This window comes from Myotis lucifugus, unplaced genomic scaffold (assembly GCF_000147115.1).
Source record: "Myotis lucifugus unplaced genomic scaffold, Myoluc2.0 scaffold_234, whole genome shotgun sequence".
Lineage (NCBI taxonomy): Eukaryota > Metazoa > Chordata > Mammalia > Chiroptera > Vespertilionidae > Myotis > Myotis lucifugus.
Window position 1 is genome coordinate 336,079 of NW_005871282.1, and position 14,093 is coordinate 350,171.

General features: G+C 47.6%; 1 protein-coding gene across 1 annotated transcript in view; it reads right to left on the bottom strand.

The window, feature by feature from the left end:
- ANKAR (ankyrin and armadillo repeat containing) overlaps nucleotides 1-14,093 on the bottom strand; it is a 37,756-nt gene that overhangs the window by 22,413 nt on the left and 1,250 nt on the right. Inside the window, exons 2-8 of the mRNA XM_006098394.3 lie at nucleotides 11,544-11,981; nucleotides 9,410-9,573; nucleotides 8,583-8,686; nucleotides 6,413-6,593; nucleotides 4,728-4,947; nucleotides 1,805-2,006; nucleotides 1,410-1,618 (exon numbers count right to left, since the gene is read on the bottom strand). Coding sequence (XP_006098456.1) covers nucleotides 1,410-1,618; nucleotides 1,805-2,006; nucleotides 4,728-4,947; nucleotides 6,413-6,593; nucleotides 8,583-8,686; nucleotides 9,410-9,573; nucleotides 11,544-11,981 — 1,518 coding nt within the window. The remainder of the gene's footprint in view (nucleotides 1-1,409; nucleotides 1,619-1,804; nucleotides 2,007-4,727; nucleotides 4,948-6,412; nucleotides 6,594-8,582; nucleotides 8,687-9,409; nucleotides 9,574-11,543; nucleotides 11,982-14,093) is intronic.

Here is a 14,093-nt window from a genome sequence, read left to right on the forward strand (position 1 = left end):
CCATGGGCTCTTCTCTTGGCTCAGCTCCCAGTCTCCTGCTTGTCGGGCAGCAGGCCCTGCTGAGCACCCTGGGGTCCTCCCTGGGGAGCCTGTGGAGGGGCCCAGCTGACGAGCACCTGAGTCCTGAGCCCAGGGAGGGTTTGGGGTGTGGGCCCGGGGTGCTCCGTGTTCCCACTGTGGGCCTGGCTTGGTTTCTCCCACCAGCCACGGCCTCACGCTTGCCTACTGGTAAATATTTTATTTCTGCTGCATCCTTTCCTATTTCCTCTCGAATGCACATTTGCTGCTGCTGGTGTTATTTTCATTTAACCTCCATGTGATTTTAGTGGGAAGGAGCAAAATTAGATGGGTCCATTCACTTGGCTTACTAACCCTCACCTTTATAATATTTCTGAATAGATTGAGTACAAATTTGGACAAAAATCACAAAGCATTTATCAAATGGTGAGGGGAAATGTTCTGAACCTGTCTCTAAAATTAGGAATGAGGAATAAATGGGAGGGAATCTTTTCCACTCCAACTTTAATTTCCTCCCTCTTTCCTTTACTTTTTTAATTTGCTTTTGTGATGGAGAAGAAGATGGTTGGACTTTGGGAGAAAATTGGCACATAAAAATAAATGTAATTGTGTAAAATGTAGTCAATTTGGGTTATTTATCTTTAATTAGAAATAAAGCTACTCTCACACACACAAAAATACAGTTTGGTGCTATTTCTATTTCTGGTTTTAACCTAACATTTTTTATTTCATGATTTTTTATTTATGTATGCATGTATTTATATATTTATGTATTTATTTATTTTAATCCTCACCCAAGGATATTTTCTCCTTGATTTTTAGAGAGAGTGGAAGAGAGAGGGAAAGACAGACGGAAACATTGATGTGAGAGAAACACACCGATTGTTTGCCTCCTGCACGTGCCCTGACCAGGGCCTGGGCTGGGGAGGAGCCTACAACCGAGGTACATGCCCTTGACCAGAGACAATCCCAGGACCCTTCCGTCCACAGGCCGATGCTCTATCCACTGATCCAAACTGGCTAGGGCTTTCATGGTTTTTACATATTTAAAGTACAATGCATGTATTCCTGCATTTTATTTGCCCCATCTCAGAGTATCACTAATTAACCTGAATAATAGTCAGAACATCTATATATATAAAAGGCTAATATGCAAATTGTCCGCTCAGCAGTTCAACAGGAAGAGCGGGAGTTTGATCGTTCGCTATGATGTACACTGACCACCAGGGCATTGCGTGGAACATAGCAGGCGACCAGTTGTGGCGGCGGGGTGCTGAGGGAGCGAGGGAAGGAGGAGGCGGGGAGGCCAGGCCTAGGGACCCTGCCCTGCACGGATTTCGTGCACCAGGCCTCTAGTTTTTTCATAAAGAGATTGTGTGTTCTCTACTCACCTACCAGAGTTTTCCAAACGGGGAGCTCGGGGAGATGCAGCTCTATGATGTGCTTGAGCACCTCGGTGTGGAAGGTCAGCACGGAGAGGTGGATGATGTTGTTGCCCTTGGTGTCCGTCTTCCTCCAGTTGGCCCCCAGAGAGAACAGGTATTTGATGGTGTCCAGCGCTCCTGACGTGGCCGCGAGGAGCAGTGGCGTGCACTGATTCCTGGAACCAGGGGACATGGGATGTGGAATTGTGACCGAGCACACACAGGAAGCCACGTCTCCTCTCTGTCACCCTCGCCCGACGGCGGCGGAGGAGGTCCGGCCCATTCCCCCAGCCTCTCTCTGGCCCGCGGGCGGGGCGAGCCGGCAGCACGGGGTGCATGTCTGCAAAGGCTCGATGACTTACTCGGCCGTCGCCTCGGCTTCCAGCAGGCTCGGGTCCTTCCTGCAGAGGATCATGATGATGCAGATGTTGTCGTAGAAGGCGGCGAAGTGGATGGGCATCCAGCCCCGCTTCTCGGGCAGCGTGTAGTCGGCCTTGAAGCAGAGGAGGCAGGTGGTGGACTCCAGGGAGCAGGCCTGCGCGGCCAGGTGCAGAGGCGTCGGACCTGGGACGGACGGACGGGCACTGCCTTCAGGGGCCCGCACCGCAGCAGGCCCAGGAACAGGCCGCGCTGGTGCCCGGCCACAGAGCTCAGCCGCGGGCGGGACACATGCTTCGAGAGAAGCCCTGAGAGCGTGACTGTAGGCAATTCTACACTGACTCACTTCATTCGGGCTGCCAGGCCGTTAGAAAGTAATACTTCCTTGAAAGTTGGCAATAAGTAACATTCAAAATACGAAGTAGTTGAAAAATTAAGTCAATGTGGTCAGTAGTTTCTGTGATAAAATAAGCTATTTCTTGCTTATTTTCCCTTTGCTTCCACAGGCCTCTCTGCCCCTAAGTCCGGTGGGTGTTTTTCAATTCTCGCCTCACCTCTCAGGGTAAATGGACCACATCTTCCTCTCTAACTGGGCTCCTTTCCCCGGCTCCTGTGGCATCACCCCTCCCCTCTCCTCCCCCTCCGGCTGGTCCTGTGGGGCCTCCCCTGGGATGTGCCCATTGTCCTGACCACAGATGGTTACGGTCACTAGGTGGCAGCACATCTAAGTACCATGAACTGGGCTTTGTCTGTTTAAGGTATAAAATCGACTTTTGGATCTGATTTTCTAAAAGTAGGCAGAGGTGACTACAAATTTCACAGTTAAAAAACGGAACAAACAAACTTCTTGGAGTATGAATCACTAACCAGGGGGAGAAAAAGCTCACATTTCAAAGTGTTTATGAAACACCATCCTGTGACATTCTCCTGAGACGGAGCACTGTGGAGACTACAGGCCCTAAGACAAGTTTCAACATATGCAATAACGTTCTAACATGCACCAAGCACTTTACTTCCGTCTTACCATTCCTTTCTTTTTTTCCGTCCGTTTTTGATGACTCTGTTTTAAAAGGAAACACACATAGGAATAGGATGATTAATATAGAGCCGTTTCCTAAATTAGCCAAAATAGACTCGTATGGAGAAGGACAGAAAGACGGTGCTCGGACACAGGTGATGTGAGACCGGACTAGGTATAGCCTTGGGCCAAGCACCTGGGCATACTGTGTGCATCTGACATCTTGCTGCCCCTCCAGTGGTGGGTCAGACGCACCGTTGAAGCAGTTTTGTGCTGGTTAAGTAGTAGCAGACATTGCCAGCATTGCTCAACATGCTTCAATGTCTACCCAGCCCGGCCGGCGTGGCTCAGTGGTTGAGCGCCGACCTATGAACCAGGAATTCACAGTTCCATTCCCAGTCAAGGGCACAGGCCCGGGTTGCAGGCTCGATCCCCAGTGTGGGGCGTGCAGGAGGCAGCCAATCCATGATTCTCTCTTATCATCGATGTTACTATCTCTCTCTCTCCCTCTCCCTCCCTCTCTGAAATCATTAAAAATTTATTTAAAAAGAAAACTACCCAATTCTCAGCCAGTGGAAATTTAAGTAGTAACAGGATGAATGGGAGACTCTAATTTGCCAACTTTTTTTTTCACACCTAAAGGACTTAAAACATAACACATCTTTGAATAATAACTACCCATTGCATTTAAACGTGACTGAATGTGTGCTCTTTTTTTTAATGAAGATTGAATATTTTAATTGAGTAATAGAGGCATCTTATCATCCAAGCACTTTAATTACAGTGACAGAGCACAGAACGCATCGGTAGTCAACAGGCTGAGGGCAGAGCGCTCTCCTTGGTGAGTGCAGATGGGACACAGCTTGCCGAGCGCTGGCTGAAAGGGCGACCTTGGCAGCAACAATGCACCAGCGGCTCCCAGGGCTCCCCCCACGGCTCCCCTCGGCTACGGGGCCTCCACCTGCCGTTTCAACTTCCGTCCTTTCCACTTCGGTTCAATATACTCCAAAGAATATGCAAATATGGGGGTGTAGCTAGTAACCAGGGAAATTACTCTTCGAAGTTTACACAGGGGTAGCCTCCAAGGGGCCACTAATCCTAAAGCTATTATTCTAGAGGATGTTTGCTGTAAACGTAACGTAAGTTCAGGTGGTGGGAGACACCGTCCGGGCTGAGAGCCCGGCAGAAGCAGTGGAGGTTCCGCCTGTATCTCCATTGCCCTCCTGCCCTCTGACCCCTGTAGGGAGCTGCTGTCTTTATGCCAGCGGGTTTCAAATGCTGCCCCGCACGCCTACATCCAGGCATTCCCTCAGCAAGGATTTCCCGAGCGCCCACCATGCCAGGCTTCCTTCTGGGCCCTGGGGCACCATGACCAACAAGTGAACCAAATTATTGCCCATGTACGGAGCTTACATTCAAGTGAGGGAGACAGGGTAGACCAATCACAGCAGGTAAGAGAGCAACACATGATCCTCAGGCAACAAAAGGGGACCCCCTGGGAGAAACGGGATAGGAACCTCAACTCCACTCTGGGCACCAATGCCACAGAGTAGTCTTGCTCTAAGATCCACACGCATTCTCTCTCTCTCTCTCTCTCTCTTAATATGTTATTGATTGATTTTGAGAGTGAGAGGGAGGGAGAGAGAGAAACATCAATGATGAGAGAGAAACATCGATGGCTGCCTCCTGCTCGCCCCACACTGGGGATGGAGCCTGCAACCCGGGCATGTGCCCTGACTGGGAATCGAACCGTGACCTCCTGGTTCCTAGGTTAACACTCAACCACTGAGCCACGCCGTCTGGGCTCGACATGCATTCTTAATGCTGAATAAGGAGTAAGAAAAAGAAAGCCCTCTTAGCCCTTTTGTACGATTAACACGTGGCGGCACCTTGGCTGAACATGATGAAGCGCCGCTGGTTGACGTTGAAGTTGGCTTTGCACAGCTGGCAGATGATGGGCACGCGGTTGTGCAGGGCGGCGTGGTGGAAGATGGCGTAGCCCGCCTCGTCCGACACGTTGATCGTGGAGCTGGAGGTCTTGCGGCTGAACGTGTGGAAGACCGCGGACAGCCCTTTCTCCACCGCAGACTTCATGCCGAAGGGGATGCTCTGAGAACCATCAGCGAGGCCAGAGTTAGTTTCAGGACTACAAGGCAGCGAGCTATGTTCACCCTCACATACCTGTGCCCAGTGACAGTGGAATTTCCACCAGGATCCTTGAGGAAAGTGCCTCACTGGGCAACGATTAAAGTTGTTAGAGCTCTTAGAGAAACATCAAGAACCCGAAACCTTATTTTGGGGAAGTCCACCTACACACTCCTCCCCCCCTTTTTTTTTAGGGAGAGATTAGAGGTCTTTCTTCTTTAGAGACGAGCAAAATGCGGTGGACAAACATCTTTCTGAAATACTTCAAAAGCAAAGGGAGAGCATTGGGTTCCTTCTCTCTGATTTAAGAATATTGTTCTAATGCAGAAGTCTCGAAACTCAAAATCTACAGCTATAGAAACCTTAGAACAATAAAGATTATGAATACTAATAAAAAAGTAATATAGTTAGTGTTCTCTGCTCTAGGTCTTAAAATGAAGAGGTAAAAATGTCACACTTTTTAAAAAAATATATATTTATTGATTTCAGAGAGGAAGCGAGAGGGAGAGAAACATCAATGATGAGAGAGAATTATTGATCGGCTGCCTCCTGCACGCCCCACACTGGGGATTGAGGCCACAACCCGGGCCTGTGCCCTGACCAGGAATCAAACCCCGACCTCCTGGTTCATAGGTTAACGCTCAACCACTGAGCCACACCAGCCAGACTGTCACACTTTTCTTTGAGACATTCCAACTACTTAATACTTTAGAGTTAAACTAACAGGTTATTAAATTTTATTAAAACAAATAAATGGTCGGTAAATGCCAGTGTATTCTTTGAAACTGGTGAGCTCACCACCTAAGACACCAGCTGAGATGCTAGGCATCGAGGCTGGAGCAGGTGCAGAGATCTGGGTCAGGACGCTGCGTTTGCGGTTGGGTTCAGTTCCCAGGGGAAGCAGGCTCCACCAGGTGGGAGCGCTGTGATGTGGGGAAGCTCCGTAGCTGGCTGCACCTCGGATTTCTCGTTTGTAAAATCGGAGTGGTGACCAGACCACGGGTACCTTGAAAGGGTGTGTTCAAAGGATTTATAATAGTGCCTGGCACACACAATTAGCACTTAATAAATATTAGCCACCTATATTATAAAAGGCCAGTGGCTGTAACGCCGTAATGACCAAATGACCGGTCACCAGGAGGTGCATTGATGGGTCTCGCAGCACGGCGGGGCTGAGTCTCGCGTGATTTCGCGTGCCGGGCCTCTAGTTATTAATATTAACCACAATCCAGTTCATGAACAGGCTGCTTGGTAATCATGCCAGAAATGTGCAATCCAGAGCTTTCCAGGCGGTAACATGTGGGATTCTCATTTCATGTGGGAAACTTTACATAACCTGTGATTTGACCCTGAGATGAAAATTTGAGACATACACTTGACTGTGAGATATAACTTCTTACACAAAATTATGTGGTCATTACGGACATACCTTGCACTTCATAGCTTTCTTGAAACCAAATTTCTTCTTAAATTGTTCGTGTAATTGAGTGTCTGTCAGCGGGAGTCTCTTGGGTCGCAGGTTGTTCACTATTTCGTTGATGGCTCCCCACCACTGCGTCTTATACAGTTGCTGATAGAACGTCTCCAGTTCAAAACTGATCACATAGTAGCTATTTAAAAAAAAATGTTAAAAAGGTAAGTTTTTCTGACTTTGATTTGCTATTTTTTTTATATGCTGGTAAAACTTTACGTTTTATAACAATTAAATACAAAACTGTAGTTGAAAGTGTACTTGATAAGCATTTAATAACATGGTTATCAATGGCTGTTTCTATAACAAGCATCTTCTCCAGATTGGCCCTTCTGATGGACTCTGTGCTACTCAGGTCCGGTCAAGGGCATGTACCTGGGTTGCGGACACATCCCCAGTGGGAGATGTGCAGGAGGCAGCTGATCGATGTTTCTCTTACCTTCCTTTTACCAATGTATATATTCACTCTTTTAATGTAATTATGCCTCCATGTACTTTCACAAGAGTCTGCCTTGAGCCCGGCTGGTGTGGCTCAGTGGTGGAGCATCTGCCTATGAACCAGGAGGTCAAGGTAAGACAGGCCCGGGTTGCGGGCTCCATCCCCAGTGTGGGGTGTGCAGGAGGCAGCCGATCCATGACTCTCTCTCATCATTGGTGTCTCTCTCTCTCTCTCTCTCTCTCCCTCTCCCTTCCCTTCCTCTCTGAAACCAGCAGAAATATATTTAAAAAAAGAACCTGCCTCGGGTGTGCCCTGGAACGGTGTGTACTCCCTGCAGCAGGGACAGGGAAACCCCACCCTCAGGGCCTGAGACGCAGGTAGACAAGAGCCCAGGCCGCTCAGTCTGGAGGGGAGTCACAAACCCTGGGCGCCCCTGCTGCGGGCTTGTTCCCAGGGGGAAGGGAGAGGCAGTCTTTCTCCCGTCCGCCACCCCTGTTCCCGCGGGGGGTGCCTCAGGCTAACTCCACCTCCGCCAGTGGGAGCCTCTCCTGCCGCCTGGGTTCTGCTTCAGATGCAACTAGTCGGAGCTGTGGATACAGAGGTCCTGACGGCGGCCCCTCCCATGGCTCCTTGCTTGCTGCTTGGGGACCCCCAGTCCCCCTGGGGGTGCTGGGAAGCCCGCTCCATTCACACTCTTTCAGGGAGGTGAGTTGGGGACTGACTACACTCGGGGCATTCCTTGCCCAGGAGCTGGGGGGGGGTGGGGGGGAGGAGGGAGGGTCACAGGCCCCAGGGGTCAGTGAACAGAGGGAAGCCCTCTGCTCTGGCCCGGCAGAGGCTGATTCCCCTGCCTTGACCTGTCCTCCAACCGCTTGTCTGAGTCTAGAGGGCTCTGCACGGATGCGGGCATGTCTGAGGACCAGGACCATGTGTGTGAGGTTGCCATCTTTCCTGAACACCGTCATCCGAACAGAGGAAACCAGGACGTAAGGCTGTCAGTGAAAGGCTGTTCCCTCCCACACCTCGCAAGCACAGGGCCAGGGCTGGGGGCGGGCCCTGTCCCTTCTCCAGGGGCCCCGGCTTGTGGAGGGGCCACCCCATCACTAGGGGTTCGCCTCACTCACTGGATTCGAGGGGCGGGGAGCCTGGATCCCACTCAGAAGGCTCTCACATCAATGCCCATACGCTCTAGGACAGTGATGGCGAACCTATGACACGCGTGTCAGAGGTGACACGGGAACTCATTTTTTTGGTTGATTTTTCTTTGTTAAATGGCATTTAAATATATAAAATAAATATCAAAAATATGTCTTTGTTTTACTATGGTTGCAAAGATCAAAAAATTTCTATATGTGACACGGCCCCAGAGTTAAGTTAGGGTTTTTCAAAATGCTGACACGCCGAGCTCAAAAGGTTCGCCATCACTGCTCTAGGACGTAAGGAGCTGTGCAGACCAGACGACGTTCACTACAGTGACCATCCCTAAGGATCGCTACACAGTGCTTCTCAGAGCGGGAATACATACAACTTCCAATACTCTGTTGGGTCCGTGTGTCACGCATGGGGCTGTTCTTGTTCTAAGGCCTCCAGCATCGGGTCATAAGCTAAGACTTGGAATCTGACACGTGTCTGTTTTCTGCTCACTTTCAACAACGGTGGCTGCTGGGAGGAACTACTGAGCGTCCTTACCTCTTTCCGTTCAATTCCATGACCGGGATGGAGTAATATTCTTTGTATCCAGAATCTTCTGCAAATGTGCTAGCGGCACATTCCTGTATTTTTTCCAAATTGTCCTAAAATATGAGTTATGTTAGTAAAAAAATAAAAAAAAAATCTTTCAACAAATCTCAACGATTGTGATGTCTTTTAGATGACATTTTATGCATGCAAATGACAATTAAAAAAAAAATATCCCCTCAGACCCTAATAATAACTGTATGTACCAGATCCCTACTCTGGGAATGAGAAAAAAATGTAGAAGAAAAGACACAGGAAAGGTTGAAGAGCAATGACAATAGAAATGTGTAAAATTTAGACTACATTCCAAAGGAAGAATTATTATTCCCAAACTCTAGCGCAGCAGTCGCCACCTGGGGTCCCTGGGCCACTGGTGGTCCGGGAGGTCCAAAAGGTTGGCGACCGCTGCTCCGGAGGCCCACTGCTCCAACACGCACCTCTGAGCAAAATAGAAGGCCGTGCAGTGCGTGGCCAGGGATTCCGACTCACTGTTTGGTCAAGTGTCCTGGGCTAATATTGCCCGGGAGAGGCCCGACCATCTGTGAGGATGAGAGCTGTACTTAGCTACTTCCCATTTTCTCTCTGACACCTAACGTGGTACCTTAGGCGCAGTTGGCGCCTAATTCATACGCGTCACACACTGTCTGGGAAAATGAGTGAGAGGGAAACATAATCATTTCGAGGGCTGCTGAGGGCCCGCTCCAACAGAGACTGAGCAGAGAATAGGACAAGAGAGCCTTGAAACGACAAATCATCTCAGGAACAATAATCGTTCACACCTGAAAAACTTCCAACGCATTCTCGATCATAGGTGTGGTGATATCAAATTCAATCCCTCCGTGAACATGGAAATACTGATGCTTTGCGTACTGAAAGCTCTGGCATTTAAAATCTGGTCCGTAAATAAATGGAGGCAGTTCTCGCTCGGTCTTGACCTTGTCGTCTCCAAAAAGGAAAAGAAACTTTGATTTAAAACGTGAAAAGGGCAAGTAAACAACCATCTTTTGGAAATCTAGGTTCTCATTTACGTAAACAAAGTGAAAAAACCCACACGAAGTGAAAAACTTGGCCATGAAATTCTATGCAATTATTTATGCTCTTGGTGTATATTTTAAACATTAAAATATATTTATGTCATACATTCTGGGGCATTTTCTGTAGTTTCATTGTACAGACATTCTAAAAGGATAGTCAGAACATTATTCTACTTACTGATTTCTATGTGTGAGCTCAATACTAATATCGTACCTCCAATCATCAGAAAAGATTTGAAACTTTGTGCCTTAGAGAATCTTTGGTTAAATGAACAAAAACTTACCAGAACTCGAAATAAGTGGGTATCTCTTACATGACAAAAATAACCAGCCCACTTCTCTGGAAAGTAATAAAACCACACATAAAACATTTATTTTAAAAAATAATTTTCTAAAATCTCAGCGAGGATTAGGTTTGTTCAATACTTTGACCTGTTAGCAGAATATGGTTTCATCCATGGAAAGTACATAATGTCATTTGGGGAATGTCAAAGGGACACACAGAAAACCACAAAGATGAGCATAGCAACCTGATCTCACCACCTGGAACGAACCGTGAACATGAACTGTGCGCGCATTTGCTGTTACTCGTCTAAGTGCTAAGACGTTGCAGCTAGAGCTACGTCCCCTGTGAGTGCGGCCTCTCGGCTCCTCACCCTCGCCGTCCCTCACCCCGGCCCCGACAAGCACTGCCAGGAACCCGTCTTCACACAGTTCACAGATACGATCCTCTTCACCGCTGGAAGGCTCATGACACACCTTTTCACTCAGTGATTTGCAAGTTTCTACTGAAACGTTGCCATCTGCATAGAAAGCCCACGGGCTCGGGCTCCGAGGAAAATACCTAAATTGTGCTTTCACTTGGGTGCGAGGAACAGCTTGCACCTCATTCCCGTCAGACTCCATGGAAGCATGCGCCTATTTCGGCTCTCTCGTCTCTTCCATTGGCCTCTGTGCTAATTACAGAGCCATATAGTAATGTTTCAAAATATGTTTTCCGACCTAGAACCGGGAGGTCACGGTTCGATTCCCGGTCAGGGCACATGCCCGGGTTGCGGGCTCTATCCTCAATGTAGGGCGTGCAGGAGGCAGCCGACTGATGATTCTCAAACCTGATGTTTCTCTCTCTCCCTCTCCCTTTCCCTTCCTGTCTGAAATCAATAAAAATCTATATTTTTTTAAAAAAAATGTTTTCATCTCTTGTTCTGCAATATCAGACCATCCATGATCCTTCAGTACTCCATATTAATTTCAGAATCAATTTCTAAACTTTCGTGAAAAACATGACAGATTTTTTTTTTGTTTTTAATCCTCATCTGAGGATATTTTTTCCATTGATTTTTAGAGAGAGTGGAAGGAAGAGGGAGAGACAGAGAGAAATACCGATGTGAGAGAGACACATCAATTGATTGCCTCCCACACGCTCCGGCCAGGACCAGGAGCCCGCAACCAAGGTACATGCCCGTGATCGGAATGGAACCCGGGACCCTTCAGTCTGCGGATGGCGCTCTATCCCCTGCGCCAAACCAGCCAGGGCATGACAGGGGTTTTGAGTGGAAGTGCACTGACTTTCTAGAGTGGTTTGGGTGAGACATGATCTATCCTCAGTGTGGTCCCATCATAAACATGGCACATTTCCCAGTTTCTCAGGACTTGCTTTAAGTCTCCCAATAGCTCTTGTAATTGGTGTGAATATATACCAAGCACTGTGTACAAAGACCAAGTCTATTTCATTACCTTGGAGGCATTATATCTTTTTTTCTTTCTAACAGGCCACAGCCAGGTTACATGCCTGGACTCACACACTAAAACACAATTCAATGTAAACAGGAAGTGGTCATGTGTCTGTCGTTGACATGTGACTTGGGGTGCTGCTCACCGGAGAAGGGCTGCAGCAGACTGCTCAGATAGGGGACTTTCATCTTCTTCTTCAAACTCAGGAGAAACGGGGTCAGGAAACATATTAACTTCAGGTATCCGATCCCTCTTCTGATCTCTTTTTTCTTCTCAAAGTGTTTTTGAATCACCTTCTGTTGAAGGTACAGCCTCTGCTGTAGCCGCTGGTAGGTACAGATGTCGAGACAGTCCTGGGTGCATTTGATCGCATTGGTGAGCCAGTAGGCTGTGTCGAACACAAACACGTTCTCATACTGCTGAATCTGCGTGGTGCTGAAGGTCAACTTCAGCAGAATGTTCTCGGCGTATTTCATGAATACCGCGGTTTCCTCAGGGGAGTTGGGGTTGTATGTTGGGTCTTCATTCATGTCCTCGTCATAGATTCCATCAAAGTCTGGGTCCTTTGTAATGTCAATCAAACCTTCACAGGGAAAGAGAAACAGTTTAGAGAGTGACAGGTCGAACACAGGGCCTCATGATCAAAGTCCTAACATGACAGGGGAGGGATCATGAAATGCCAATCAAAACTGTTACAGTGAAAAGCAGGCAGGTGATGGGTAACTAAGCAGGGTAAAGAAAGATGGACGGCCCTGACCGGTTTGGCTCAGTGGATAGAGCGTCGGCCTGCGGACTGAAAGGTCCCAGGTTCGATTCCGGTCAAGGGCATGTACCTTGGTTGCGGGCACATCCCCAGTAGGAGGTGTGCAGGAGGCAGCTGATGGATGTTTCTAACTCTCTATCCCTCTCCCTTCCTCTCTGTAAAAAATCAATAAAATATATTAAAAAGAAAAAGAAAGATGGACAGGTGTAGAATTAAAAATAATAGATTTAATAAAACAATAGATTTCCATTCTCTTTATTTATTTATTTATATTAATTTTTTTAAAAATGTATTTTATTGATTTTTTACAGAGAGGAAGGGAGAGAGATAGAGAGTTAGAAACATCGATGAGAGAGAAACATTGATCAGCTGCCTCCTGCACATCTCCCACCGAGGATATGCCAGCAACCAAGGTACATGCCCTTGACCGGAATCGAACCCGGCCGACGCTCTATCCACTGAGCCAAACTGGTTTTGGCTATTTATTTATTTTTAAAAAACATATATTTTTTATTGATTTCAGAGAGAGGAAGGAAGAGGGGAGAGATAGACACATCAATGATGAGAGAGAATCATGGATCAGTTGCCTCCTGCACACCCCCTACTGGGGATCGAGCCTACAACCCAAGCATGTGCCCTGACTGGGAATCGAACCTCCTGGTTCACAGATGACCTCCTGGTTCATAGGTCAATGCTCAACCACTGAGCCATGCTGGTCAGGCGATTTCCATTCTCTCTAAAGGAAAAGAAACACAATACCATGGAAACAATAGTGTAAATCCCGTCTTTAAATGAGGGAAAATATGGAAGAACAGGAAAATGTGACCTCCCTTTACCCAGGAGTCCACTTCTGCCTTAGGCTAACAGTGCAATTTGCTTTTCAAATCTATATTACATGTTTCTTGGTTTTGCTGATAACAGAAGAGAAACATATACAATCCTTAAGGAACTTGCCTGCTAACCATGATAAATAGAATAAGAATCAAAACTTGATTTTATTCTGTTATATGTGACAAATCTCCTATGTTACATTTTCTCCTGATTTATCATGAAATTAAGGACTTTCTTGTCAGTTATAATACCGTTTTAAGTTGCATTTATGAAGGGATTAAGAAGTACGAATTGGTAGCTACAAAATAGTCACAGGGATATAAAGTACAGCACAGGGAATTCTATATATATAAAAGCCTAAGCGACCGTCGCCACCAAACGACTGGAACGACCGGTCCACCAGTCGTTATGATGCACACTGACCACCAGGGGGCAGATGCTCAACGCAGGAGCTGCCCCTTGGTGGTCAGTGGGCTCCCACAGTCAACCTCGTGGCCCCTCCCCCCAGACAGCCAACCTCCCGTGGCCCCTCTCTCTGGCCAGCCGGGCCCCAATCGCCCCGATCAGAACCTCCTGCGGTCCCTCCCCCTGGCCAACCAGCCCTGATTGGCCCCAATCGGGACTGGGCGAGATGCCCCGATCGGCCCGATCGCCAGCCAGGCCAAGGAACCCCACCCATGCACAAATTCGTGCACCGGGCCTCTAGCATAGACAATAATATTGTAGTAACTGTGTATGGTGCCAGGTGGGCACTGGAAATATCAGGGGGACCACGTTGTAAAGTACATGATTGTCTAACCACTGTGCTGTACATCTGCAACTAAAACAAGGTAATATTGAATGCAAACTGTAATTAAAAAAATAAAATAAAGACAGAATATTGCCATTTGTAATGTTACCCTTAATCTAGGCTTGGAAAAGCAGCTTAGAACCACAATGTATATTTGGTTAATGAAAGCCACTGGACACAGTCCCACACATTCCCCCTTCCCCTCCCCATTCCACTCTGCCTGCTGCAAAGAAACCAGGGGAAAATTTTTTAAAGATTCAATAAAAAAAATGAACAAGCTAAAGGGGATGCTCCAGGGTTCAGTGGCATCT